At 43.1% G+C, this 25736-nt stretch overlaps 2 protein-coding genes and 1 long non-coding RNA gene across 11 annotated transcripts; 2 read left to right on the top strand and 1 right to left on the bottom strand.

Moving 5' to 3' along the window:
* Positions 1–2600: 2600 nt before the first annotated feature.
* Positions 2601–10365, bottom strand: LOC118402615 (dual specificity protein phosphatase 13-like). Of its 6 annotated transcripts, none has more exons than XM_052477647.1 (6): positions 9995–10365; positions 9466–9683; positions 5783–6893; positions 5543–5734; positions 5207–5350; positions 2601–5062 (listed from the first exon to the last, which is right to left on the bottom strand). In XM_052477647.1, the coding sequence occupies exons 1-3, from the start codon at positions 10129–10131 to the stop codon at positions 6682–6684; spliced, it is 567 nt and encodes a 188-aa protein (XP_052333607.1). In that variant the 5' UTR covers positions 10132–10365; the 3' UTR covers positions 2601–5062; positions 5207–5350; positions 5543–5734; positions 5783–6681. The 6 variants fall into 6 exon arrangements, 5 of the variants coding, with proteins under 5 accessions (XP_052333607.1, XP_052333610.1, XP_052333608.1 ...); XM_052477650.1 differs by having other exon boundaries at positions 5591–5734; XM_052477648.1 differs by having other exon boundaries at positions 5831–6893.
* LOC127911353 (uncharacterized) lies at positions 7578–9276 on the top strand. Of its 4 annotated transcripts, none has more exons than XR_008077921.1 (5): positions 7578–7968; positions 8162–8257; positions 8690–8785; positions 8882–8977; positions 9170–9276. It is a non-coding gene; the product is annotated as an uncharacterized LOC127911353 (long non-coding RNA). The 4 variants fall into 4 exon arrangements; XR_008077919.1 differs by having other exon boundaries at positions 8882–9025; XR_008077922.1 differs by lacking the exons at positions 7578–7968; positions 8162–8257 and adding an exon at positions 8445–8593 and having other exon boundaries at positions 8642–8785; positions 8882–9025.
* Positions 10366–13071: 2706 nt separating the features above from the next.
* LOC118402709 (sphingomyelin synthase-related protein 1-like) lies at positions 13072–23415 on the top strand. The gene is made up of 6 exons (XM_035800896.2): positions 13072–13481; positions 15410–15991; positions 17119–17214; positions 17620–17737; positions 19134–19284; positions 19706–23415. Exons 2-6 carry the CDS (start codon positions 15429–15431, stop codon positions 20011–20013), a joined length of 1236 nt encoding a protein of 411 aa, XP_035656789.1. The 5' UTR covers positions 13072–13481; positions 15410–15428; the 3' UTR covers positions 20014–23415.
* The last annotated feature ends 2321 nt before the right edge of the window (positions 23416–25736 follow it).

Below are 25736 nucleotides of genomic sequence, written 5' to 3'. Positions count from 1 at the left end.
AAAAAGGCCATGGTGGCAAAGTAAATACAATATAGCAAGTAAAACACTGGAATGGTAGATTTGCAGTGGAAGAATGTGCAAACGAGCAAAATAAATAAATAAAATAAAATAAATACACTAGGGAAAGAGGTAGTTGTTTGGGCTAAATTATAGGTGGGCTATGTACAGGTACAGTAATCTCTGAGCTGCTCTGACAGCTGGTGCTTAAAGCTAGTAAGGGAGATAAGTGTTTCCAGTTTCAGAGATTTTTGCAGTTCGTTCCAGTCATTAGCAGCAGATAACTCGAAGGAGAGGCAGCCACAGAAAGAATTGGTTTTGGGGGTGACTAGAGAGATATACCTGCTGGAGCGCGTGCTACAGGTGGGTGATGCTATGGTGACCAGCGAGCTGAGAAAAGGGGGGACTTTACCTAGCAGGGTCTTGTAGATGACATGGAGCCAGTGGGTTTGGCGACGAGTATGAAGCGAGGGCCAGCCAACGAGAACGTACAGGTCGCAATGGTGGGTAGTATATGGGGCTTTGGTGACAAAACGGATTGCACTGTGATAGACTGCATCCAGTTTGTTGAGTAGAGTGTTGGAGGCTATTTTATAGATGACATCACCGAAGTCGAGGATTGGTAGGATGGTCAGTTTTACAAGGGTATGTTTTGCAGCATGAGTGAAGGATGCTTTGTTGCGAAATAGGAAGCCAATTCTAGATTTAACTTTGGATTGGAGATGTTTCATGTGGGTCTGGAAGGAGAGTTTAGAGTCTAGCCAGACACCTAGGTATTTGTAGTTGTCCACGTATTCTAAGTCAGAGCCGTCCAGAGTAGTGATGTTGGACAGGCAGGTAGGTGCAGGTAGCGAGCGATCGGTTGAAGAGCATGCATTTAGTTTTACTTGTATTTAAGAGCAATTGAAGGCCACGGAAGGAGAGTTGTATGTACATCAACACCATCATCCCAGAAAGCCTAGACCCACTTCAATTTGGATTCCGCCCCAACAGATCCACAGATAATGTAATCTCTATTGCACTTCACACTGCCCTTTTCCACCTGGACAAAAGGAACACGCGTGTGAGAAAGCTATTCATTGACAACAGCTCAGCGTTCAACACCATAGTGCCCTCAAAGTTCCTCAATAAGCTAAGGACCCTGGGACTAAACACCTCCCTCTGCAACTGGATCCTGGACTTCCCGACGGGCCGCCCCCAGGTGGTAAGGATAGGTAACAACGCATCCGCCACGCTGATCCTCAACACAGAGCCCCCTTCAGGGGTGCGTGCTTAGCCCCCTCCTGTACTCCCTGTTCACTCATGACTGCACGGCCAGGCACAACTCCAGTGATCACCGACATCAACGAGACAGCCTATAGTGACGAGGTCAGCGACCTGGCCGTGTGGTGCCAGGACAACAACCTCTCCCTCAATGTGATCAAGACAAAGGAGATTGTGGACTACAGAAAAAAGAGGACAGAGCACACCCCAATTCTCACCGACAGGGCTGCAGTGGAGCAGGTTGAGAGCTTTAAGTTCATTGGCGTCCACATCAACAACAAACTAACTTGGTCCAAGCACACCATGACTGTCGTGAAGAGGGCACGACAAAACCTACTCCCCCTCAGGAGACTGAAAAGATTTGGCATGGGTCCTCAGATTCTCAAAAGGTTCTACAGCTGCACCATCGAGAGCATCCTGACTGGTTGCATCACTGCCTGGTATGGCAATTGCTTGGCCTCCGGCCGCAAGGCACTACAGAGTGTAGTGCAAACTGCCCAGTACATCACTGATATGGAGGGTAGTACGTACGACTCAGTACATCACTGGGGCCAAGCTTCCTGCCGTCCAGGACCTCTATACCAGGCGGTGTAGGCCCTAAAAATTGTCAAAGACTCCAGCCACCCATGTCATAGATGTACATACTACATGTATATACTACCTCAACTAACTGGTGCCCCCACAGATTGACTCTGTACAGGCACCCTGTATATATTGTTATTTTTTACTGCAGCTCTTTAAATACTTGTTACTTTTATCTCTTATTCTTATCCGTGTTTTTTGAAACTGCTCTGTTGGTTAGTGGCTCGTAAGTAAGCATTTCACTGTATTCGGCGCATGTGACTTATGAAATTTGATTTGATTTGAGTACGTCTCCTGTTTAGATCCTGGGCTGGACCTCGTCCATATGGCCACGGGTCCCTGGTTTGGTCCACGTCTGCCTCTCAGAGCCCTCCAAACAGTTGTCTGTGCTGCTGCCCTAGGGCTTGTCTTGCTGTCTGGGTGGTGCTGGTGATGGTGGTGGAATGAATCTCCTGTTGGTGGTAGACCTCCTACTTAGTCTGCTATTGGAGTCAGACATTGGCATTTTTATTAGAGATTCCAATATGATATGATAGAGTACGGCACAATACTATTCAATAAAACACAAACTATATTCATCCACCTGTTACATCCATCTGCTCTGCCCTCAACCCCATTCATAAACAACACAAAAACACATATTTTGAGATTAGCACTTCAATTCCTTTGGTCTGGGGTAGTATATGTATTCATTGTATGTATCACTAATCAGGAAGTCCAGATAAAAGTGCCATACAGTTTACAATAACTTGTCTTTAATACAGTAACTCTCAAATAAAACACATTTCTTTCCTCAGAATCAGTATTCTATGTATACAGTATTATACAGTATAACTAATACTGTATAATATATAAAATATATCCCTTTTTTTCCCCCTTCAAACGAGAGCAACATTTACACACTGGGAATGCGAAAAGCCTCATTTATTATTCATACTGTATATATTTGCGTTTGTTTAGCTTGGACTGATTCTGCTCTCGGCATTGGCTAGAGATCAGACTTATTTATCCTAGTCATTGTCATTGTAAATAAACCATTAGCAATGCAGCTGCAGCTGATTATTTTAATTACAGTTGTGGGGTGTAGAGATTTAATGTGATGCTCAGTGGTGGAGAATTATTGTCATGTCCCCGTGGGGACGAGTCATTGAGACCGAATCTGTTTCTGTGACCTTTCGTAAAAGAGGCCTGGAGTAGCATATGGAAGTGCACTGCAACATTTTGATAGCTTTATCCATGAGAGAGACTGTAGAATGTTGTTTTGACAGTATTATACAATAAAACATGTATTCATTATTTGCAGTATATGGCAATGCACTCTTGGTGATTTTTTTTTTAGGCATAAACAGTAAGTTATACTGTAAATTCCAAAACTTTGGTTTAACAGTACTTTACTGTAACCCCACAGCATTTGGGCCTCCCTACTGGCACTTAGTGCAAGAGGTGTGTTCCTGGCTCCTTAACATATTTTGAGGCTGTTAAAGAGGCTAAATTTGTGCCGCCCGTGAGCGAGAGTCCTGTGCCAATTAAACTGATTGGTCGTAGCAGTGTTTCTACACTTAAATGTGTATAGGGGACAGATTGGAGTGGTGGCAAGTGTCACTATTTGCCACGTCCTTTGGCCTGTTTTATCCTGTATTCACTGCCAGCGAGGGAGCCTTTGTTAAGGCCTCTTGAAGTGAAAGTGGTATTATACCTTTTACCTTTTATACGGTAAAATACTGTAAAAAAAAAAAAAATCTCTTCTCCCACTTTGTAAGTTACAGTAAAAACAACTGGAAAGGTTTAATGGGGTAGCTAAAGTGTAGCTAAAGTCTCTGCACAAGTACAAAACAATGTGCTTCATACGATCTTCTTCTTCTTCATTTATCTATAAGTACATAGCCTCTTCTCAAGTCAGGGGCAAAAAGCTGATTTCCATGGTGTTCATGTTGAGCTGCAGCTCTGCTCTTATACTGAACAAAAATATAAACGCAACATGTAAAGTGTTGGTTCCATGTTTCATGAGCTGAAAAGAAAATGAGCTGAAAATAACACATATGAATGAACACATATGTTTACATCCCTGTTAGTGAGCAATTTCCTTTGGCAAGATAATCCGTCTACCTGACAGGTGTGGAATATTAAGAAGCTGTTTAAATAGCATGATCATTACACAGGTGTACCTTGTGCTGAGGACAATCTCTTTGTGAGACACGATGTGGGTGAACGTATAATCTCCACATGTCTATTTCCCACCGTCAAGCATGGAGGAGGAGGTGTGATGGTGTGGGGGTGCTTTGCTGGTGACACTGTCTGTGATGGTGCTGCCTCAGACGACCTGATCACTTGACCTCAACCAAATTGAGATGGTTTGGGATGAGTCGGACCGCAGAGTGAAGGATATGTGAACTCCTTGAAGACTGTTGGAAAAGCATTCCAGGTTAAGCTGGTTGAGAGAATGCCAAGAGTTTGCAAAGCTGTCATCAAGGGAATGGGTGGCTATTTGAAGAATCTCAAATATAAAATATATTTTGATTTAACACTTATTTGTTTAGGACATAATTCCATATGTGTTATTTCGTAGTTTTGATGTCTTCACTATTATCCTACAATGTAGAAAATAGTAAAACTAAAGAAAAACCCTTGAATGGGTAGTTCTAAAACCTTTGACTGGTAGTGTAAATACTGTATTCGATTCTACTGTATTTTAGTCAATGCCACTCCGACATTGCTCAATCTAATATTTGTATATTTATTAATTCCATTATTTTACTTTTAGATGTGTGTGAATTGTTAGATACTAATGCACTGTTTGAGCTAGGAACACAAGCATTTCACTACACCCAAAATAAAATCTGCTAAATATGCATATGTGACCAATAAAATGTGATTTTATTTTATTTGTTAGTAAGTGCCAGGTGCACCGGTGTGAATGTGTCAAGAACTGCAATACTGCTGGGTTTTTTACGCTCAACAGTTTCCCGTGTGTATCAAAAATGGTCCAACACCCAAAGGACATCCAGCCAACATGACACAACTGTGGGAAGCATTGGAGTCCACATGGGCCAGCATCCCTGTGGAACGCTTTAGACACCTTGTAGAGTCCACATGGGCCAGCGTCCCTGTGGAATGCTTTAGACACCTTGTAGAGTCCACATGGGCCAGCGTCCCTGTGGAACGCTATAGACACCTTGTAGAGTCCACATGGGCCAGCATCCCTGTGGAACGCTTTAGACACCTTGTAGAGTCCACATGGGCCAGCATCCCTGTGGAACACTATAGACACCTTGTAGAGTCCACATGGGCCAGCATCCCTGTGGAACGCTTTAGACACCTTGTAGAGTCCACATGGGCCAGCATCCCTGTGGAATGCTTTAGACACCTTGTAGAGTCCACATGGGCCAGCATCCCTGTGGAACGCTTTAGACACCTTGTAGAGTCCACATGGGCCAGCATCCCTGTGGAACGCTTTAGACACCTTGTAGAGTCCACATGGGCCAGCATCCCTGTGGAACGCTTTAGACACCTTGTAGAGTCCACATGGGCCAGCATCCCTGTGGAACGCTTTTGACACCTTGTAGAGTCCACATGGGCCAGCATCCCTGTGGAACGCTTTTGACACCTTGTAGAGTCCACATGGGCCAGCATCCCTGTGGAACGCTTTTGACACCTTGTAGTGTCCACATGGGCCAGCATCCCTGTGGAACGCTTTTGACACCTTGTAGAGTCCACATGGGCCAGCATCCCTGTGGAACGCTTTAGACACCTTGTAGAGTCCACATGGGCCAGCATCCCTGTGGAACGCTTTAGACACCTTGTAGAGTCCACATGGGCCAGCATCCCTGTGGAACGCTTTAGACACCTTGTAGAGTCCACATGGGCCAGCATCCCTGTGGAACGCTTTAGACACCTTGTAGAGTCCACATGGGCCAGCATCCCTGTGGAATGCTTTAGACACCTTGTAGAGTCAACATGGGCCAGCGTCCCTGTGGAACGCTTTAGACACCTTGTAGAGTCCACATGGGCCAGCATCCCTGTGGAACGCTTTAGACACCTTGTAGAGTCCATGCCCCGACGAACTGAGGCTGTTCTGAGGGCAAAATGGAGTGCAACTCAATATTAGGATGGTGTTCCGAATGCTTTGTACACTCTAGTGTATATCCAAATTGATATTGTACAGAGATGAGTTATTCTTCTAACAGACTACTTACACATGAAACATATTAGAATCTCATTAAACCGGAGCTCTTGTACATGTATTTTAACAGCACAACTGGCTGTAGGTAGTAGACATCTGCCTTAACTCTTTCTTTCTATTTTTACACCTGAATGACCTCGGCTCAAAATAATTCTGGCATCTCTTCTGCATACCCCCAAGGTTACGTGAGCTACCAGTAGGTATGGAGAGTGGGAGTGGACACACGGTTTGGTTTTTGCCGGCAGCGACAAAATAGCTTTAGAGATACTGCTCGTGTCTTCTGTGTTGATATTTCTTTAACAGAATGTTCCTTCACTGTGTGGACACAGCCATTGTCTGAGCTCTGTTTACCAATGACCTCGTTTGATGGCACTGCTGAAAATATACCACATCCATACATATGTTCATAATGCCAATAACAGTCTGCTCTTTCAAATGAATTATAAATCCCCCAAAATTTTGCAACATATTTTATTCAACATACTGTATGTAGGTGAGGTATACTTGTTTGTTTAAGGTAGTTTGTGCACTAGAAAGGGATTTGACAGATTCATTCCCACTTGATTTGAAAATCAACTTCCTCTTTTCATGCTTCTTCGTTGTGCACTGATACAAATATTAACTTGTGAGGTTTGGTCTGTTTTGCTGTGTTCTGATCTCTACAGAATCAGACAGGTTTTCTGTTTTCTCTTCAGCTGGAGGTCTAGGTCCAGCAGCAGAGCCAGGAAGTTCCTGTTAGGGTAAATGGCTCTTTTCTGGATTACTTTCTGAAGAGCACAATGGAGGGGGATGTGACAATACAACATGAGGTACGCCAACACCAAGGTAGACGATCTGCTCATACCCATAATGCAATGGACGAGAATCTTCCCTGGAGAGGAGAGAAGAGGAGAATTGTTTTTGTTTTTATATATTTAACCTTTATTTTTCCAGGCGGGTCAATTAAGAACTAATTGTTATTTAGAATGATGGCCTGAGAAGTGGCGAGAAAAGATTAAAAGAGAGAAGAAAGTGATGGAGAGGGATTAGTGAGAGGCCACCTTGTTATTAATATCATACATGACTGCCTGCCTCAAACTGTGGCCTTTTCTGTTCCTTTCAGAGATCTAAAAATAGTTTCCATAATTCATTGCCTTTGATCATTTATGTTGCCTTTGCAGAGAGAGAGAGAGCTTGGCTGTCACATCATTCCAATGTTGCCTGTCCTCTGGTGGTGAGGCTCTCTGAGAGGATCCATGGTTAGACTTTATAAAGTTCTGCAAGGTAAGATTTCTTATTCTTCTTTGTGTGGATTGGAAGTAGTTACTGTATAACTAACTATTCAATGTGCTTTACAGGGACAGGCTTGGGTACTGTGGGAATGGGTTGAGGTCGGTGCTATGTAGGGACAGAGAGGGGTACTGTGGGAATGGGTTGAGGTCGGTGCTATACAGGGACAGAGAGGGGTACTGTGGGAATGGGTTGAGGTCGGTGCTATACAGGGACAGAGTGGTGTATTCTGGGAAGGAGTTGAGGTCGGTGCTATACAGGGACAGAGTGGTGTACTGTGGGAATGGGTTGAGGTCGGTGCTATACAGGGACAGAGTGGTGTACTGTGGGAATGGGTTGAGGTCGGTGCTATACAGGGACAGAGTGGTGTACTCTGGGAATGGGTTGAGGTCGGTGCTATACAGGGACAGAGTGGTGTACTCTGGGAATGGGTTGAGGTCGGTGCTATACAGGGACAGAGTGGTGTACTGTGGGAATGAGTTGAGGTCGGTGCTATACAGGGACAGAGTGGTGTACTCTGGGAATGGGTTGAGGTCGGTGCTATACAGGGACAGAGTTGTGTACTGTGGGAATGGGTTGAGGTCGGTGATATTCAGGGACAGAGTGGTGTACTCTGGGAATGGGTTGAGGTCGGTGCTATTCAGGGACAGAGTGGTGTACTCTGGGAATGGGTTGAGGTCGGTGCTATTCAGGGACAGAGTGGTGTACTCTGGGAATGGGTTGAGATACGGTGCTATTCAGGGACAGAGTTGTGTACTATGGGAATGGGTTGAGGTCGGTGATATTCAGGGACAGAGTGGTGTACTCTGGGAATGGGTTGAGGTCGGTGATATTCAGGGACAGAGTGGTGTACTCTGGGAATGGGTTGAGGTCGGTGCTATTCAGGGACAGAGTGGTGTACTCTGGGAATGGGTTGAGGTCGGTGCTATTCAGGGACAGAGTGGTGTACTCTGGGAATGGGTTGAGGTCGGTGCTATTCAGGGATAGAGTGGTGTACTCTGGGAATGGGTTGAGGTCGGTGCTATTCAGGGACAGAGTGGTGTACTCTGGGAATGGGTTGAGGTCGGTGCTATTCAGGGACAGAGTGGTGTACTCTGGGAATGGGTTGAGGTCGGTGCTATTCAGGGACAGAGTGGTGTACTCTGGGAATGGGTTGAGGTCGGTGCTATTCAGGGACAGAGTGGTGTACTCTGGGAATGGGTTGAGGTCGGTGCTATTCAGGGACAGAGTGGTGTACTCTGGGAATGGGTTGAGGTCGGTGCTATTCAGGGACAGAGTGGTGTACTCTGGGAATGGGTTGAGGTTGGTGCTATTCAGGGACAGAGTGGTGTACTCTGGGAATGGGTTGAGGTCGGTGCTATTCAGGGACAGAGTGGTGTACTATGGGAATGGGTTGAGGTCGGTGCTATTCAGGGACAGAGTGGTGTACTCTGGGAATGGGTTGAGGTCGGTGCTATTCAGGGACAGAGTGGTGTACTCTGGGAATGGGTTGAGGTTGGTGCTATTCAGGGACAGAGTGGTGTACTCTGGGAATGGGTTGAGGTCGGTGCTATTCAGGGACAGAGTGGTGTACTGTGGGAATGGGTTGAGGTCGGTGCTATTCAGGGACAGAGTGGTGTACTCTGGGAATGGGTTGAGGTCGGTGCTATTCAGGGACAGAGTGGTGTACTCTGGGAATGGGTTGAGGTCGGTGCTATTCAGGGACAGAGTGGTGTACTCTGGGAATGGGTTGAGGTCGGTGCTATTCAGGGACAGAGTGGTGTACTCTGGGAATGGGTTGAGGTCGGTGCTATTCAGGGACAGAGTGGTATACTGTGGGAATGGGTTGAGGTCGGTGCTATTCAAGGACAGAGTGGTGTACTCTGGGAATGGGTTGAGGTCGGTGCTATTCAGGGACAGAGTGGTGTACTATGGGAATGAGTTGAGGTTGGTGCTTTTGTAAAGACCAAATGTCAGCCTAACAGATGAAATGTGTCAACTTCAAATTATATTTTTTGCTGTTCATGCATGTAAAAAATATTCTATATAAAATTACAGAACCCAAAATATAAGCTTGTTTAACACCAATGTCTGTAAACATTGGAAATGTAAATAAACAAACAGGGCCAGGCAAAACACTTTGTTATAGTTTCAACTGCTGATTGGCCCTACTTGACTTAGAATAGGAGTCTTACCATCTGGTTGTTTCAATGCTTTGTGAATGAAATCCGCTGCGGGCTTGAAGTAAACATCCAGATCAAAGTGAGTCGAGTCCTCTGCTGGAATACCATAATAAACAAAGCTGTTGCCATAAAATCTGTGGTCCCCTATGCTGCCTCGCTTGGCATGAGCAGCGTTTAAAACATGAGTGACGCCTAACTTCTGTAAGGTACTCCTGTTTTGGGCAATTGCCCTGGTAAGACAAAGAGAGAGAAGGTGGTGAGACTGAACTATTGTAAATGTGGTGCAGCACTAGCTATATTAGTTTGTCAAATAGTTTTCAACTCGTCAGAAACTGTATCAACGATAAACAATACTTCTGTTGAATTACATTAGATGTTTGCAGTAGCCTGTGATATGACCTTGGTTTATACTTGATCTGTTTACTGTGACATCGACATAAAAATACTCATGCAGTTATGATAAATTCTATCTACAAATGCTTGAACTATAAACTTAAGTGTAATGCGGTTTAGATTAATAATTATTCAAATGAATACTTACACATTTCCTATGAATATGTTCGGCCAAACCTCATTTATCTGGGTCAACCGCAACGTGCAAGAATCCAAAATCTTTTCCAAGTCCTTCACAGACAGGTACTCTTTCCTGGGTTCTTTTTTGGTCTTCCGGAATGCCATTATTCCAATTCCAAATTCCCCTCAAATTACAAATGAATGACTAGGCTACTACTCAATGTTTTCAGTGTGTTAAAGCAGCAGTACACTCTATACTCCCACTTCAGCTGATAGGTGTGAGCTGGCGTTTGTTTACCCTCACTGGGACAGTTACCCAATATGGAGCGCTCAGGCTACGCGTGTAAGTCAGGCAGGATCACAAACTGGCGGCTGTGACTGTGTCCTTTCACACCACCCCGGGTGTGTGTCCGAGAATGGCACCCGATTGCCTATGACTACTTTTGATCAGAAACCTATGGGCCCTTGGGGCGGCAGCGTAGCCTAGTGGTTAGAGCGGTTAGAGCGTTGGACTAGTAACCGGAAGGTTGAAAGTTCAAACCCCCGAGCTGTCGTTCTGCCCCTGAACAGGCAGTTAACCCACTGTTCCTAGGCCATCATTGAAAATAAGAATTTGTTCTAAACTGACTTGCCTAGTTAAATAAAGGTAAAATATATATTTTTTTGTCAGAAGTAAATCAGTATACAGGGAATGTACAGCGTGTCGTTTGGGACAAAGATCCTTAATTTAATAAACCACAAACAGAGCACCTGACGGGCATGTTAAACATGTACAGTATACTGTAGAGTAGATTTTAAATCATTTTATTTGTCCACTTTCATGTCCAACCGAAATTTGACTTCCACTTGATCCCAACCTCCGAAAGACACACACATATTAGAGAGGTTGGAGCCGCCACACTGGGTGGATTTTGATACCCCCCCACCCTCCGGTTGCAGTTTGCATCCAACCAGACTTTTCCCGTAAGATCCAGGATTCGAAATGGCAACTCTCAGTTTGTTGGCTCACGTCCTTATCCACTAGCCAATCAATTTATAACATTTCTGACATGCGTTTTTTTCTGGATTTTTTTGGTTGTTATTCTGTCTCTCACTGTTCAAATAAACCTATCATTAAAATTATAGACTGATCAATTCCTTGCCAGTGGGCAAACGTACAAAATCAGCAGGGGATCAAATACTTTTTTCCCCTCACTGTACCTGCACACGTTTGTCCACTCCAAAGTAATTCTAGCATCCAAATCCAATCCATTTGATGAATGGAAACACATCCGTTATAAAACACCAAGAAAAATTACATTCGGCCATTGTCATTAGGCCATTGTCATTAGACCTACACTCTTGTTGCCCAAATTAATTGGTGCGTCCTGCTGACAAATGGACCTTTTTGTAAAAAGAAAAGTCAGACACCTGAAAAGGGCTGAAATATGGGACCGTCCCGGGTGCAATAAGTCCAAGTAACAGATTGGAATAGTTTAGAAAAAGGTATGTTATTTATGTTTAAGTAGCATTAGATTGATTAATTAATCAATGTACATGCAAAAACATTGATATTGAAACAAACAATTATAAAAATCAACGTGCAATAGAGTATGCTGGAAAATATGATAATGGTTCAACTCTGGTTATTAACCAACACTGAGTGTTCATTTAACATTTTACAGTGTTAATTTACCTATTGAATAACCACTAGAAATTGTTATACTGAAAACAATCTACACTAGTTAACACTGACCAATGTCCTGCGTGCTATGAAAGGGACACATCTGCAGGCTTCCGGAACCTTTCAAGAACCTTTTAGAATGAAGAAGAATTCTAAACAGAACCCCACACGTTTAACTCAAAGGTTCTTTATCAGGCAAGAGTTCTCCAAGGAACCATACGAGCTGAGGAAGAATAATTTAACAACGATTACTTTTTAAAGTGTACTTACAACATACAAATCAAATACAAGTGTATTTGTCATATGCACAGGATACAGTGTAGTGTAATATACAGTACAATGAAATGCTTACATGCAGGCTCTTCTGTCAAACAATGCAACAGCTGTACATGATATTCAATAGAACACATTTAGAAAGACAAGAACACACATACAGTCTGGTATAAATGGTTCTCATGAGACATCAGCTATCTTTCCTTTTCATTTTCTGGTGTTGTAGGATGGTAATTAGCCTAGTTGAGGCTTTGGGCCTATGTATAGTAACAACAACAGGTGCTGTTCCTTCGCCTCAGTCTAAAATTAAGATTACCTGATTGATGTCTGTTTGTGTAATTGAACTTAGACCTATGTCTTAAATCTTACATGTGTCTTGCAACTTTACATAGAGCTAATGTTGGCTACAGTGACTCACCTCATTTAAATCTATTCTACATTATGCAACCTGGACTCAGGCTTCGATGTAACAAAGTAAATGTAAATCCATAAATGGTATGTGATATGTTACATCTCGTATGGTATGTATTCATTTGTGGGTGTCATCAACCATTTTGTAAATGTTACAAATTACAATTAGTATATGTTACAAACTGCAATTCATTCAATATATTATGAATTGTAATTCTTACAAATAGTTACAAAATAGCTAATTCCAATTTGTTGTGGCTAATATTAGCTAGTTGTCTAACATTAGCTAGGCTAGGGGTTAAGGTTAGGAGTTGGGTTAAAGGGTTAGGAGTAAAAAAAAGTAGTAACTAGTTGCTAATTAGCTAAAATGCTAATGTTTTCCGTGATGAGATTCAAACACCAAATACACAACCTTTGGGTTGCTCGACATGTAGCAACCCGCACAGACAGCGACCGGTGTGTTATGTGTTAGGCTATTAGTGGGTTGTGTTGTACTTACCAGTGTTCTTACCAGTCTGACATGCCAATCAACCTGCTATCTGCCAATCACAGGAATGCCTGGAATGTTCTGATGCCGGGCATCCTGGTGGTTGGCGGAGTGGCGTGGAGGGGGTTGGGCAGGAGGAGGGAGCATTGGAAGTTAAGACCAGGTTTAGCCATTGTACTCTCTCTCTCTTATGTCTGGGTTTCACAAGAGAAGGTCACGGTTGGCTTATCTTTCATTTATTTGGCGTGGGGCTACGGCCAAACAGTAGCCTGTGTGAAGTTGGGTTAATAAACCGTCAATTCGCAAACTCTGTATTTACATTTACTATGTTACGTCTAGTTTCTGAGACCAGGCTGACATGACGTTAGGTTACTTCACTGGTCATGAACAACAATACATTGTTTCAGTGTGAGTACACGCTGTGCTGTCTTTGCATACCGATACTGTCATTTCACCAGTAGAGGTCAGTGTAGTGGCTATAAATTCAGCAATGAGCGACGCTCGACTCAGTACGAGAAAACTACCTGGTGCTCGGCTCCAACCGCAAAGCGGACGAAATGATTTGCTTCAATCGTCTTAACACACCAAACGTAAATATAGTTTCGTCAGACTCATGCGAGATGCCGTATAGTCATTTTTTACTCTCCGCGGCAGCTCATTAAAAGTTGAGTCTGAATTCCGGTGAGTATTTTACTGTTATTATTGCTAACTAGCTAACATATCAGGCTAACGTTAGCATACCAGCAAGCTGATAACGTTATGACCGGAATGTACACGTTGTTGCTGATAGCTAATGTATTCTGAGCATTGACATTTGTTTTTGTATAGTTAACTATCCACACAGCACGATAATTGGGCTTTTGGTAGTATATATCAGTCAGATGTGTATGGCTAACTAGCTAGCTACTGTTAGCTAACTAACCCCTCTGCCTGGCCTGCTGTTGCCAGAAATGTCACCACCCTTCTCTGTCTTGTTGTTTTAGTATTAATGACTGACTGTGCTATTTAGCACCCAATACTGGTTTTCTGTGTTGCGTTTTAATGTTTTGCAAGGAGGTGAGTAGGGACATGACATGGGACAGTTTTTCTTGCCAGGGGGCACTGACCTCTAAGTAGTCTGATGTTTAACTAGGCTTTATTACACAATGACTCGGTCTATACAGAGGTTTGTCTGACAGTGTACTGTAGGCTAGACTTAACGTTAGTCCTTAGAAGTTTCGGCCGAAAACGGCTTTTGAATTACTACAATGTTTAACCAGACTGGAAGAAATGGAGAAGATTGTTTTGAAACGGTGTGAAGTCAGTGCCTCGTGTAGAAATATTGTATACTAGACAGGGAACCAGACAGTATTGCTGAAATGCTGATCCAGTGAAAAATGGTGAATGCCTAGTTCTCTGTGGCTTGTGTAATGAATGGCAGTGTTTTCTCTTTTGAAATGGTACTGGCTCCTCCAATCGATATGGGGACTTTGTCTATTCCACCCACTGCATATATGTTCATGTGATATGCATGTTACCTGTGACCTTTTTTAAAAAGCTTTTCTCCTTTTGAAAATGGCCTATGTGGCATCGTTATGAGTTAGAAACATTTTATTCTAGTGTCAAAATGTACTACAAAGTGTAAAGTCAGTCTGGTCCAAAACACGGATTTACAAGATGATCGGGAATAGAATGTTATGTCACGGAATGAAGGGTACAGTACGTTTTCCTTGTGTTTATTCCAATCTAGCTGGCAGCACCCAAGTAATGAATTCAGAGCGCAGCTGCACTCGACCCGATCCTTTTCATTTACATTTTAGTCATTTAGCGAGTTACATGAGCAATTAGGGTTAAGTGCCTTGCTCAAGGGCACATCGACAGATCTTTTTTTCCCCTCTCTCCACTTAGTCGATTCTATAGATGGGTTTGCTGAAACCGCCACGAACCCCATGCTTCAATGGGACAGATGTCCGTGTTGTGATTCTGCTATGCTAATATGGCAAAAAAAATCGCTAACTAACAACTGTAACATTTTATATTTGATAAACAAGTGCTCATTGTGCAGCTGTATGTTGACGATGTTTATTGAATACAGTATAATTCAACCCGTCTGTTTTGTCCCATAGATGCGCACTGCTGCGGTCTTGTTGCTGAACAACCCAACCCGCATTGTTGGAGGGACAATATTCCATATGGGACAATATTTTAAGTTCAATAGACTTAACCTCAAATTAACTATAAATTTGAGAAATTCCTATACAAATATTGAAAGCCTTTAATGAGACAACTAAAAGATGTGCAACATTAAAATATTTTCTTGTGTAATTTGAGGGTCCCGAAATATCCCCAGAGATGAGGTAACCAACTTTGCCAAGGTCAAACACCAGCCTGCTGAAGCTAATTGGTGAAATAATTAGTTTAACTCATCCCACCTGTGAGAGACCCACATCAAACCACACCCCAGACACAAACTCATGTTTGAATTCAGTCACGGCCACTAGAATTTCTTAAAGAATCAAATATAAAATGAGGTCAAATCAGGAATGCAGTCGCCCTTTTTAAAAGCATGTTTGATTTGGTTTTGGAGTCGAGATTAATCTTGTCGTTTTTTGGGGGTTTGTCTTCTACAGTTTACAGAGTGAAGGGGAGATGTCTAGTAGTACCCAGCTGAGCATCCAGCATTGGACCACCAAGCACGTAGCCAAGTGGCTGAAGGACGAGGGCTTCTGCCACTATGTAGACCTGCTGTGCAACAAGCACCGCCTGGATGGCATGTCTTTACTCACCCTGAGTGAATACGACCTCCGCTCTCCCCCTCTGGAACTCAAGGTGCTGGGGGACATCAAGAGGCTGATGGTGTCCCTCCGCAAGCTGCAGAAACACAACCTGGACATCCTGGAGGAGCTGGGGGTCCCGTTCGACGGACACTCGCCTCAGGGTGGGGACTGGCACTGCAACGGAGACTCCAGTAGAGAGTGCGATAACTCTAACACGGACACGGCACCGGTTGGAGAGCAGTATCTTCAGTATAGGAATGGGAAGTACAAGCACGGAGGGAGCGGGAGGCTGGACCCTGAGTACTGGAAGACGGCGCTTAGTGCCGTCTATGTGGTGTTTGTGTTCGGATTTACCTCTTTCGTTATGGTGATTGTGCACGAGAGGGTGCCGGACATGCGCACTTACCCGCCCTTGCCAGACATTTTCTTAGACAGGTGGGTTGCTCATGCTGTTCGCCCACATCCTAAACAAAGTGTGTACATTTAGACTGACTTGATCTTGTGATCTTCTTCTCGGCACCGATTTTTAAACTTAACGGGTGCTTTGGTGACGACATGTCACAAGGAACCAAATACGAGTAAACGGAATGAAACCGGGAGGAACTCGTCTGAATTTCATTAATATAAACTCTTTTTCATAGCGAAAATGATTTTCCGTTTGGAGTAAATTGGCTTCCGTTGCTGAATGCATTCATTTGGTCTGTGTCTGACTAATGAATACAACCCTGACTAGGCTTTCAGAGCAACAGTGAACGTTTATCTTGATGATGAAGTTAAACATGATGGTTCACCTGCAGGGGGGGAATCAGTCTGGATGGACATTGTGATACTTGCCCTACTTTCTGATAGCAACTGTCTATTATAAGCCTGACATGGGGTGTGTCCCAAATTGCTCCCATGAAGTGTACTACTACTCTATGGGCCCTGGTTGAAAGTAGTGCACTATATAGGAATGTGGTGCCATTCGAGACGCAACTATTGCCTGTTCTGAATCTCGATAGCATGTCCTGCCATCAAGTGCTCTTGGATCGTCTGATCTTCTGTTCACAATGACCTCCATTTGGGACAGTAGATCTCGCTGTTCTGCCATAATGAATGTCTGGCTTGTTCTCACCTAGTGCCGAGTCTGACTTACTCATGGTGTGATAATGTGTCGGATTACTGTTGGGAGTAATGACTAAGCAGTAATTAGGCTAAATGTAGCTCCGTATGTTTATGGTCGAGCAGGACTAGAGGTTGACGTCGAGACGCGGCATGGTGTGAAATAGCAAAAGGGTTAGCCTTTTGTGAGAACTTCATGCAGGTCTGTCGGATATTATCCCAGTTGAGCTGGATGACCCTATGCATCCTTTTAGTGGGATAGAAATCTACGAGGCTGTTTCGTTTGTTCCAGTCAAGTAATGTTGAATATAGGTTAATACTTTTCATTAGGTTATTAGCGATTAGGCTTGAGTGTCACTCAAAAAAAAAGAGGTTGGCTAAGCCTGGGAGAATAACCCACAGTGCTCCGTAGCAGACAGCTTGAAGATCAGCCTATAACCATTTTTCTTTCTTTTTAACAGTGTACCTAGAATACCATGGGCCTTTGCCATGGCAGAGGCATGTGGAGTCATCCTGTGTAATATCTGGCTGCTTGTTCTGCTGCTGCACAAACACAGGTAGAGTACTGGTTACTGGTCCACAGGAAAACATGTTCATCACACAGCCTAGACATTTATTTTTTATTATTATTATTATTTATTTTTTTAAAGCTAGTATCTAGAATTTCTCCTCGACTAGAATAGAGGAATTATGTAGAATAGAAGTGTGTAGTCCAGCAGTTTAAGTTTCTCCTCCAAGGAACCTGTTTCGTGTATTCAATCTATTCCAGACCTAGCACACCTGATTCAACTAATCATTAGGCTTTTGTCTACTTGAATCAGATGAGCTAGTTTTTAAGGCTACAGCAAAAGTGTGAAACTTCTAAGGGTCCCTGAGGAGAGATTTGAAAACCTTTTGGCCTAGTTATTGAAGTTGTGGTAGTACGTGCTATGTTAATGTGTGTAATGTTTGCTCTGCTGAAGGTCCATTCTACTGCGACGGCAGTGCAACCTCATGGGGACCGTGTTCATGCTGCGTTGCGTCACCATGTTTGTGACCTCCCTGTCTGTGCCAGGGCAGCACCTGCAGTGCTCAGGAAAGGTACCACCGCTCTTCTAGCTAAATCAAAACTGTGTAGAAATGATGACGGAACTACTTTTAGTCTTTTCATTCTGTCCAGCTTGATAAGTCCTCTATAGTCACTTCATTCTGTACAGCTTGATAAGTCCTCTATAGTCACTTTTCATTCTGTCCAGCTTGATAAGTCCTCTATAGTCACTTTTCATTCTGTACAGCTTGATAAGTCCTCTATAGTCACTTTTCATTCTGTACAGCTTGATAAGTCCTCTATAGTCACTTTTCATTCTGTCCAGCTTGATACGTCACCTATAGTCACTTTTCATTCTGTCCAGCTTGATAAGTCCTCTATAGTCACTTTTCATTCTGTACAGCTTGATAAGTCACCTATAGTCACTTTTCATTCTATCCAGCTTGATAAGTCCTCTATAGTCACTTTTCATTCTGTCCAGCTTGATAAGTCCTCTATAGTCACTTTTCATTCTGTCCAGCTTGATAAGTCCTCTATAGTCACTTTTCATTCTGTCCAGCTTGATAAGTCCTCTATAGTCACTTTTCATTCTGTCCAGCTTGATAAGTCCTCTATAGTCACTTTTCATTCTGTCCAGCTTGATAAGTCCTCTATAGTCACTTTTCATTCTGTCCAGCTTGATAAGTCCTCTATAGTCACTTTTCATTCTGTCCAGCTTGATAAGTCCTCTATAGTCACTTTTCATTCTGTCCAGCTTGATAAGTCCTCTATAGTCACTTCTTCATTCCAGCTGTCCTCTATAGTCACTTTTCATTCTGTCCAGCTTGATAAGTCCTCTCATAGTCACTTTTCATTCTGTCCAGCTTGATAAGTCCTCTATAGTCACTTTTCATTCTGTCCAGCTTGCTTGATAAGTCCTCTATAGTCACTTTTCATTCTGTCCAGCTTGATAAGTCCTCTATAGTCACTTTTCATTCTAAGTAGTCACTTTTCATTCTGTCCAGCTTGATAAGTCACCTGTAGTCACTTTTCATTCTGTCCAGCTTGATAAGTCCTCTATAGTCACTTTTCATTCTGTCCAGCTTGATAAGTCCTCTATAGTCACTTTTCATTCTATCCAGCTTGATAAGTCCTCTATAGTCACTTTTCATTCTGTCCAGCTTGATAAGTCCTCTATAGTCACTTTTCATTCTGTCCAGCTTGCTAAGTCCTCTATAGTCACTTTTCATTCTGTCCAGCTTGCTAACAGTAATCGAAATGAAAGCTAGACAGTCAGAGAATCGCAAATTCTAAAAGTGATGGTCAAATTTTGACGCTGAGCAAATGTAACCAATTTTTAAGTTTGGCCCTCTGGAACCCCCCGCTGTCCACAGGCTATGGTTGGCAATTTACACTTCTCACAACAGGCTAGAATATCAATCGTGACCCTTTCCTTCTCTTTCCCCCTAGGTGTATGGTGATATGTGGGCCAAACTGCATCGAGCTCTGGTCATATGGAGTGGATTTGGAATGTCCCTCACAGGGGTCCATACGTGTGGGGATTACATGTTCAGCGGTCACACGGTGGTCATCACCATGCTCAACTTCTTTGTGACAGAATGTAATTGTTCCATGTCATTTATTGTTACTGTCTCCTTGGTGCAGACTATGTGGTCCTTCTGTAGCTCAGTTGGTAGAGCATGGCGCTTGTAACGCCAGGGTAGTGGGTTCGATTCCCGGGACCACCCATACGTAGAATGTATGCACACATGACTGTAAGTCGCTTTGGATAAAAGCGTCTGCTAAAAGGCATATATTATTATTATTATTATATTAAGATGTCATTGACTGTAGTGGGAAGAACATCTGTGTCCAATCAGCTATAACTACATGAAGACAAGACCACTGACAGCTTTAAACTGTTGTTACAATCTACAGGATCACGTGAAGTTGTCATTCAATTCCTGATTGGAACAGAACTGAAACTGAAAACCATCCTAACACATTGTTCAATGTTCTGCTTTGTATGTCTCCACTAACAGACACCCCGCGGGACTGGAACTTCATCCACACCTTGTCCTGGGTCCTGAACCTGTTTGGCATCTTCTTTATCCTGGCGGCCCATGAACACTATTCCATCGACGTCTTCATCGCCTTCTACATCACAACCAGGCTGTTCCTGTACTACCACACTCTGGCTAACACAAGGGCCTACCAGCAGAGTCGCAGGGCTCGCATCTGGTTCCCCATGTTCTCCTTCTTCGAATGCAACGTCAACGGCCCCGTGCCCAACGAGTACGGCTGGCCCTTCTCTAAACCCGCCATGATCCGGAGCATGATTTGGTACTAGGCGGTAGCGTCCGCTGGTCCGCGATGCAGCCACGACGACGTTGATCTCTTCTAACACACTAACACTGTTTACTCTGAGCCCCGTCATGCTATTTTGCTGCTGTGCTGCCTTCAAGGAGTTGCCAACTGTGGTTGTGTGATATTGACTTTATATTCCAATAGCTGCAGAGACTGTAAACTGAGATGGCTTTGTAGGATCCTATCGGGGCCACAGTGAGACAGGGTACGGGGAGACTTGATTACTCCTCTTCTGTGACTTAGTGGTTGGCTGGCGTTTGTCCCACGGCAACCTGTTGAAAGGGATTAAACTAAGTATGTGTCCAAAATGACACCCTACTCATTTTATAGTGCACTACTTTAGACCAGGGCTCTATGGCCTCTCGTCAAAAATAATGCACTACATTGGGAATAGGGTGCCATTTAGGATAAATGCTAAAGACTAATCCTCTCCACTTCCTCTCATTTGAAAAGGGATTGAGATTTTTGAAGATAATTCCCACACCTTTTGTCATGATCAATAACCAGGTTACAGATGTGATGTAAGTGCTTTAGTCAACTCCTCGTCTCTTGTTATGCCTTACTGTTTATGGCATGACAGCGAACTCGACAGAGGAGTTGGCTACAGCACAAACTGACCTGCTACTGCCAGGCTAGCATTTCCCCGCTTTTAGCGGCTCTTAACTTGAGTGAATGTTGAAGGTAATAGCAAGCTAGAGGTTTGGGGGGGACATGAAAGCAGAATTCTCAGGCAGCCTATTGTAACCAAAAAATGTTTATTTTTTAAGTCCAATAGAATTTGTTAATGTAAAGTTCAACAGTATTATAGTAAAAAAAAACACAAAAAAACATCTCTTGTGTTCATTTTAGATATCCTGAGAAATTAGGGTATATTATTGTGGTGTTCATCTGGACTTTGGCTCTAATACAATTATGGCCCACCTTTTTTTTTTTTTACAATTTTCAAAATGTCACAGATACTGTTCCTGAATTTCTGTGTAACAATATCGAAGTTCCAGATGTTGTTACTTGTTTATCTTTATTACTTTAGGTAGTGTGAAAAGCTTCTGCATTCCTTCAGACACTACTGTGGGGTTTGGCTGTACTACTGCATTATTAAATTCGTCATGTTGACATGAACTACACTACATGACCAAAAGTATGTGGACACCTACTTGTTGAACAACTCATTCCAAAATCATGGATGTTAATATGGAGTTGGTCCCTGCCCCTTTGCTGCCATAACAGTCTCTATTCTTCTCGGAAGGCTTTCCGCTAGATGTAGGAACATTGCTGCTGGGACTTACTTCCATTCAGCCACAAGCATTAGAGGTCGGGCATTGATGCTAAGCAATTAAGCCGGGCTCGCCATTGGTGTTTCAATTCATCCCAAAGCTGTTCGATGGGGTTGAGGTCAGGGCTCTGTGTAGACCAGTCGAGATCTTCCACACCGATCTCGACAACCCATTTTTATATGGACGTCACTTTGTGGACGGGGGGCAGTGTCATGCTGAAACAGGAAAGGGCCTTCCACAAACTGTTGCCACAAAGTTGGAAGAACAGAATTGTGTCATATGTCATTGTATGCTGTAACGTTAAGATTTCCCTTCACTGGAACTAAGAGGCCTAGCCCGAACCATGAAAACCAGCCCCAGACCTCGGTAGTGAGTGTTGCAACCGAGGACAGACTTTTTTCTTTTTTTCTTTTTTGTTGTACGCGCTTCAGCACTCGGCGGTCTCGTTCTGTGAGCTTGTGTGGCCTACCACTTTGCGGCTGAGCCGTTGTTGCTCCTAGATGTTTCCACTTCACAATAACCACTTGCAGTTCACCAGGGCAGACTCTAGCAGGACAGAAATATAACGAACTGGCTTGTTGGGAAGGTGGCATCTGAGCTCATCCAATAAGGCCAGTCCAATGCCAATGTTTGACTATGGAGTTTGCGTTGCTGTTTTTCGATTAAATGTTTATACACCTGTCAGCAACGAGTGTTGAAGAGGTGTCCACATACGTGTGTGTGTATAATGTATTTGGTTTCCTTTTATAATATTTGTATTGTTCAGTTCGTACCTTTTTTTCCGAACTACACCTTGCCGTAAAACGGGGCTGTTACCAAGGAGATTGCAAAAAGCAGCCAAAACTATGGAATGGAAAATGGTGAACAATCGTTTTTAAATATCATTCCATTTGCCAATAACTTTAGGTGTTTATAGTAACATTGTCTTTTTATAAGAAATACATATCTCAGATGTTGCGTACTTGCTTGTAATTTAGTAAATGCTTCGCTGTAATTTAGTAAATGCTTCGCGCTAACATACAAGGATGTAAATTCTTATAAAATAAGTTTTACTTCTTCCACAGATCCCTTCAGGTCTGTCTTAATTTATTTAATTTTGTACATGTCAATAGAATTGTTTTGCTTTTATTAAATATTTGATATACATAAAGGATATTGCAATATACACTTGAACAGGAATATGTTTACAGTTGTGAGGAAATATATTTGTTTAAAACACAATGTGCTTTTATGTATAGGGTTGATTTTCAGAATCACCATCTCACCCAAATCATTAAAACAAATTCGAACCAACACAAACCCCCGCCCCACACAGTCACTCAAATCAGATCTGAAACGACCATTAATGGTATTGGTTACAACCCACTTTTGTAAGACAATTAAGTATTACTTTACTGGGCAAAGATGGCAGTTCAACGTCTAATTTTTAAATGTATCCTACATTTGATTAAATTCACGCAAGTTGACAACTCAATGTAAAAAATATATATATAGATTTGAACCATGCCATTGGATATAAGTGAAAAAAGGACACATTTTCCTAATTATTTTTATGTTGAGAATCGAATCAGTTTTCCACCATGCTTCATCGTCATCACATTTGTTTCTACGTCAGATTTTTTTAAAACATATTTTTGTAAGTAATACTTATGTTTATTCAACCGGTTTGTGTCCAGTGGGTTAAGTCTCATCTCCATCCCATGTTTTATTTAGAATTTCAGCTGTGGAATAGTTACTAGATCCCTTACATGCCATGATTCTTTTTACCCCCCTAATAAAGTGATGCATTGAACTTCTGGCTTGACTAATGCCAGCTTGTCCTAACTGCACAACTATCAATTGCTGCTTGTTTTTTTTGTTTTGTTTTTTTAGATATGTACAGGAGAATTGTGGCTTTTCTCTTATATATTTGTTCTTGTCACTTTTAACCCCCTATAAAAAAAAAATGTTTCTAATCCTTATCACTGGTGTGGTTATAATAGTATGTTACATACCTCCAAGATGCAGTAATTAGCTACCATTTTGTAATGGAAATGTAGCAATCACACAAAATGTGGTTGTATTGGGTAAACGGATTAATGTCTTTGCCATCATTAAACAGTTGACATCAATGATGTGACTTGGATGTGATTCTTCAGAAGAGAAGGGTTTCAGCATACATTGTCTCTGTATGCTGATCTTGTTGCAGTTTCCCTACAAATGTTTAAAGGGGAGGGGAAGCTGATCCTAAATCTTTAACTAGTCAAAAGTCACCCGTGGGCACTGTGGGCAAGAATGTAATTCAGTTAGCTACATGGTTAGAGGACATGGTGACACATCTGCACGGGATAGAGCCAGGGTGCAGTGGGATTTAAGCGGATTCTGGGAATCGGCTCAGAGCTATCCTGAGCAGTTTACATATTGTAAATCCCGTCCAGTTGACGGCCATGGTTCCCACTGTCTGAGGTCCAGTGTCTAATCATGGATTTAACCTACTACTGAGTTTACATGCCAGGTCGGTCTGCTATGGAAAACCAGCATGTCTTTTCAGCCTGATCTTATTAGCTTAGTTAGTACCACTTCAGGTCAAGTCCTCTGACATTGCCGATTCAGTGTTTACTGTTTTTAGTTAGCTAGACCACCAAAAGCTTTTTCCAACCCATTCTTCTTCAACCACACTGCAGCCCTCTGCTAGCAGCACAGTGATCAGCTCCAGCAAATGTTTATTTCATCACAGCTCAGTTAGTATATCATTCCTTATCATGCAGAATTCTTCTAGTTAAGGTTTCTGGAAGTGTTTCTGACAGCCCCTGTTATAGTTGCTAATCCAGATGTGTTTAAAAAAAAAAATGTTACCTTTTATTTTACTAGGCAAGTCAGTTAAGAACAAATTCTTATTTTCAATGACGGCCTAGGAACAGTGGGTTAACTGCCTGTTCAGGGGCAGAATGACAGATTTGTACCTTGTCAGCTCGGGGATTTGAACTTGCAACCTTTCGTTTACTAGTCCAACATTCTAACCACTAGGCTACCCTGCCGCTGCGACCCAACAAAATGCTAACCTCCTGAAACTGTGCAGAAAAAAAGATGACTGCTAGATATATTACCAGGATGTGTACTCTGAGCATGTGCTGACCAACTGGCAAGTGTCTTCACTGACATTTTCAACCTGTCCCTGACCGAGTCTATAATACCAACATGTTTCAAGCAGACCACCATAGTCCCTGTGCCCAAGAATACTAAGGTAACCTGCCAAAATGACTACCAACCTGTAGCACTCACGTTGATAGCCATGAAGTGCTTTGAAAGGCTGGTCATGGCTCACATCAACACCATTATCCCAGAAACCCTAGACCCACTCCAATTTGCATACCGCCCCAACAGATCCACAGGTGATGCAATTTCTATTGCACTCTACACTGCCCTTTCCCACCTGGACAAAAGGAACACCTATGCGAGAATGCTGTTCATTGACTAAAGCTCAGCGTTCAACACCATAGTGCCGTCAAAGCTCATCACGAAGCTAAGGACCCTGGGACTAAACACCTCCCTCTGCAACTGGATCCTGGACTTCCTGATGGGCTGCCCCGAGGTGTAAAAAGGAGGTAACAACACATCCGCCACGCTGATCCTCAACACGTGGGCCCCTCGGGTGTGTGCTCAGTCCCCTCCTGTACTCCCTGTTCACTCATGACTGCATGGCCAGGCACGACTCCAACACCAAGTTTGCCGATGACACAACAGTGGTAGGCCTGATCTCTGACAACGATGAGACAGCCTATACGGAGGAGGTCAGAGACCTGGCCATGTGGTGCCAGGATGACAAGCTTCCTCAACATGATCAAGACAAAGGAGATGATTGTGGACTACAGGACCGAGCACGCCCCAATTCTCATCGATGGAGCAGGTTAAGTGCTTCAATTTCCTTGGTGTCCACATCACCAACAAACTATCATGGTCCAAACAAACCAAGGCAGTAGTTAAGAGGGTGCGACAATGCCTATTCCCCCTCAGGAGACTGAAAAGATTTGGCGTGGGTCCTCAGATCCTCAAAAAGTTCTACAGCTGTACTGTAGAAGCATCCTGACTGGTTGCATCACTGCCTGGTTTGGTACTGCTCAGCTTCCGACCGCAAGGCACTACAGAGGGTAGGGAGTACAGCCCTATACATCACTGGGGACAAGCTTCTAAGTCTAAAAGGCTTGTTATTAACAGCTTCTACCCCCTAGACAAAAGACTCCTGAACAACTAATCAAATTGCTACCCATACTATTTGCATTGTTGTCGTCCCCCTCATTTTAAGCTGCTGCTACTCTCTGTTTATTATCTATGCATAGTCACCTACAACTCTACCTACATGTACATATTACCTCAATTATCTCGACGAACCTGTGCCCCCGCATATTGACCCCCTGTATAGCCTCTCTCCTGTTATTTTTACTGCTGCTCTGAA

Source organism: Oncorhynchus keta, chromosome 24 (assembly GCF_023373465.1).
Source record: "Oncorhynchus keta strain PuntledgeMale-10-30-2019 chromosome 24, Oket_V2, whole genome shotgun sequence".
Taxonomy (NCBI): Eukaryota; Metazoa; Chordata; class Actinopteri; order Salmoniformes; family Salmonidae; genus Oncorhynchus; species Oncorhynchus keta.
The sequence above is the reverse complement of the archived record's forward strand: the minus strand, read 5'-3'. Positions and strand labels throughout refer to the sequence as shown.

What these genes read in the sequence shown, in the direction of transcription:
- LOC118402615 (XM_052477647.1), bottom strand. Translation starts at nt 10,131, where the DNA reads ATGGCATTCCGGAAGACCAAAAAAGAACCCAGGAAAGAGTACCTGTCT. An exon ending in AACATATTCATAGGAAATGT is followed by an intron (nt 9,684 to 9,994) that starts GTAAGTATTCAT and finishes TTGTCTTACCAG; the next exon opens with GGCAATTGCCCAAAACAGGA. An exon ending in AGCATTGAAACAACCAGATG is followed by an intron (nt 6,894 to 9,465) that starts GTAAGACTCCTA and finishes TCTCCTCTCCAG; the next exon opens with GGAAGATTCTCGTCCATTGC.
- LOC118402709 (XM_035800896.2), top strand. Translation starts at nt 15,429, where the DNA reads ATGTCTAGTAGTACCCAGCTGAGCATCCAGCATTGGACCACCAAGCAC. An exon ending in CTGCTGCTGCACAAACACAG is followed by an intron (nt 17,215 to 17,619) that starts GTAGAGTACTGG and finishes GCTCTGCTGAAG; the next exon opens with GTCCATTCTACTGCGACGGC. An exon ending in CAACTTCTTTGTGACAGAAT is followed by an intron (nt 19,285 to 19,705) that starts GTAATTGTTCCA and finishes CTCCACTAACAG; the next exon opens with ACACCCCGCGGGACTGGAAC.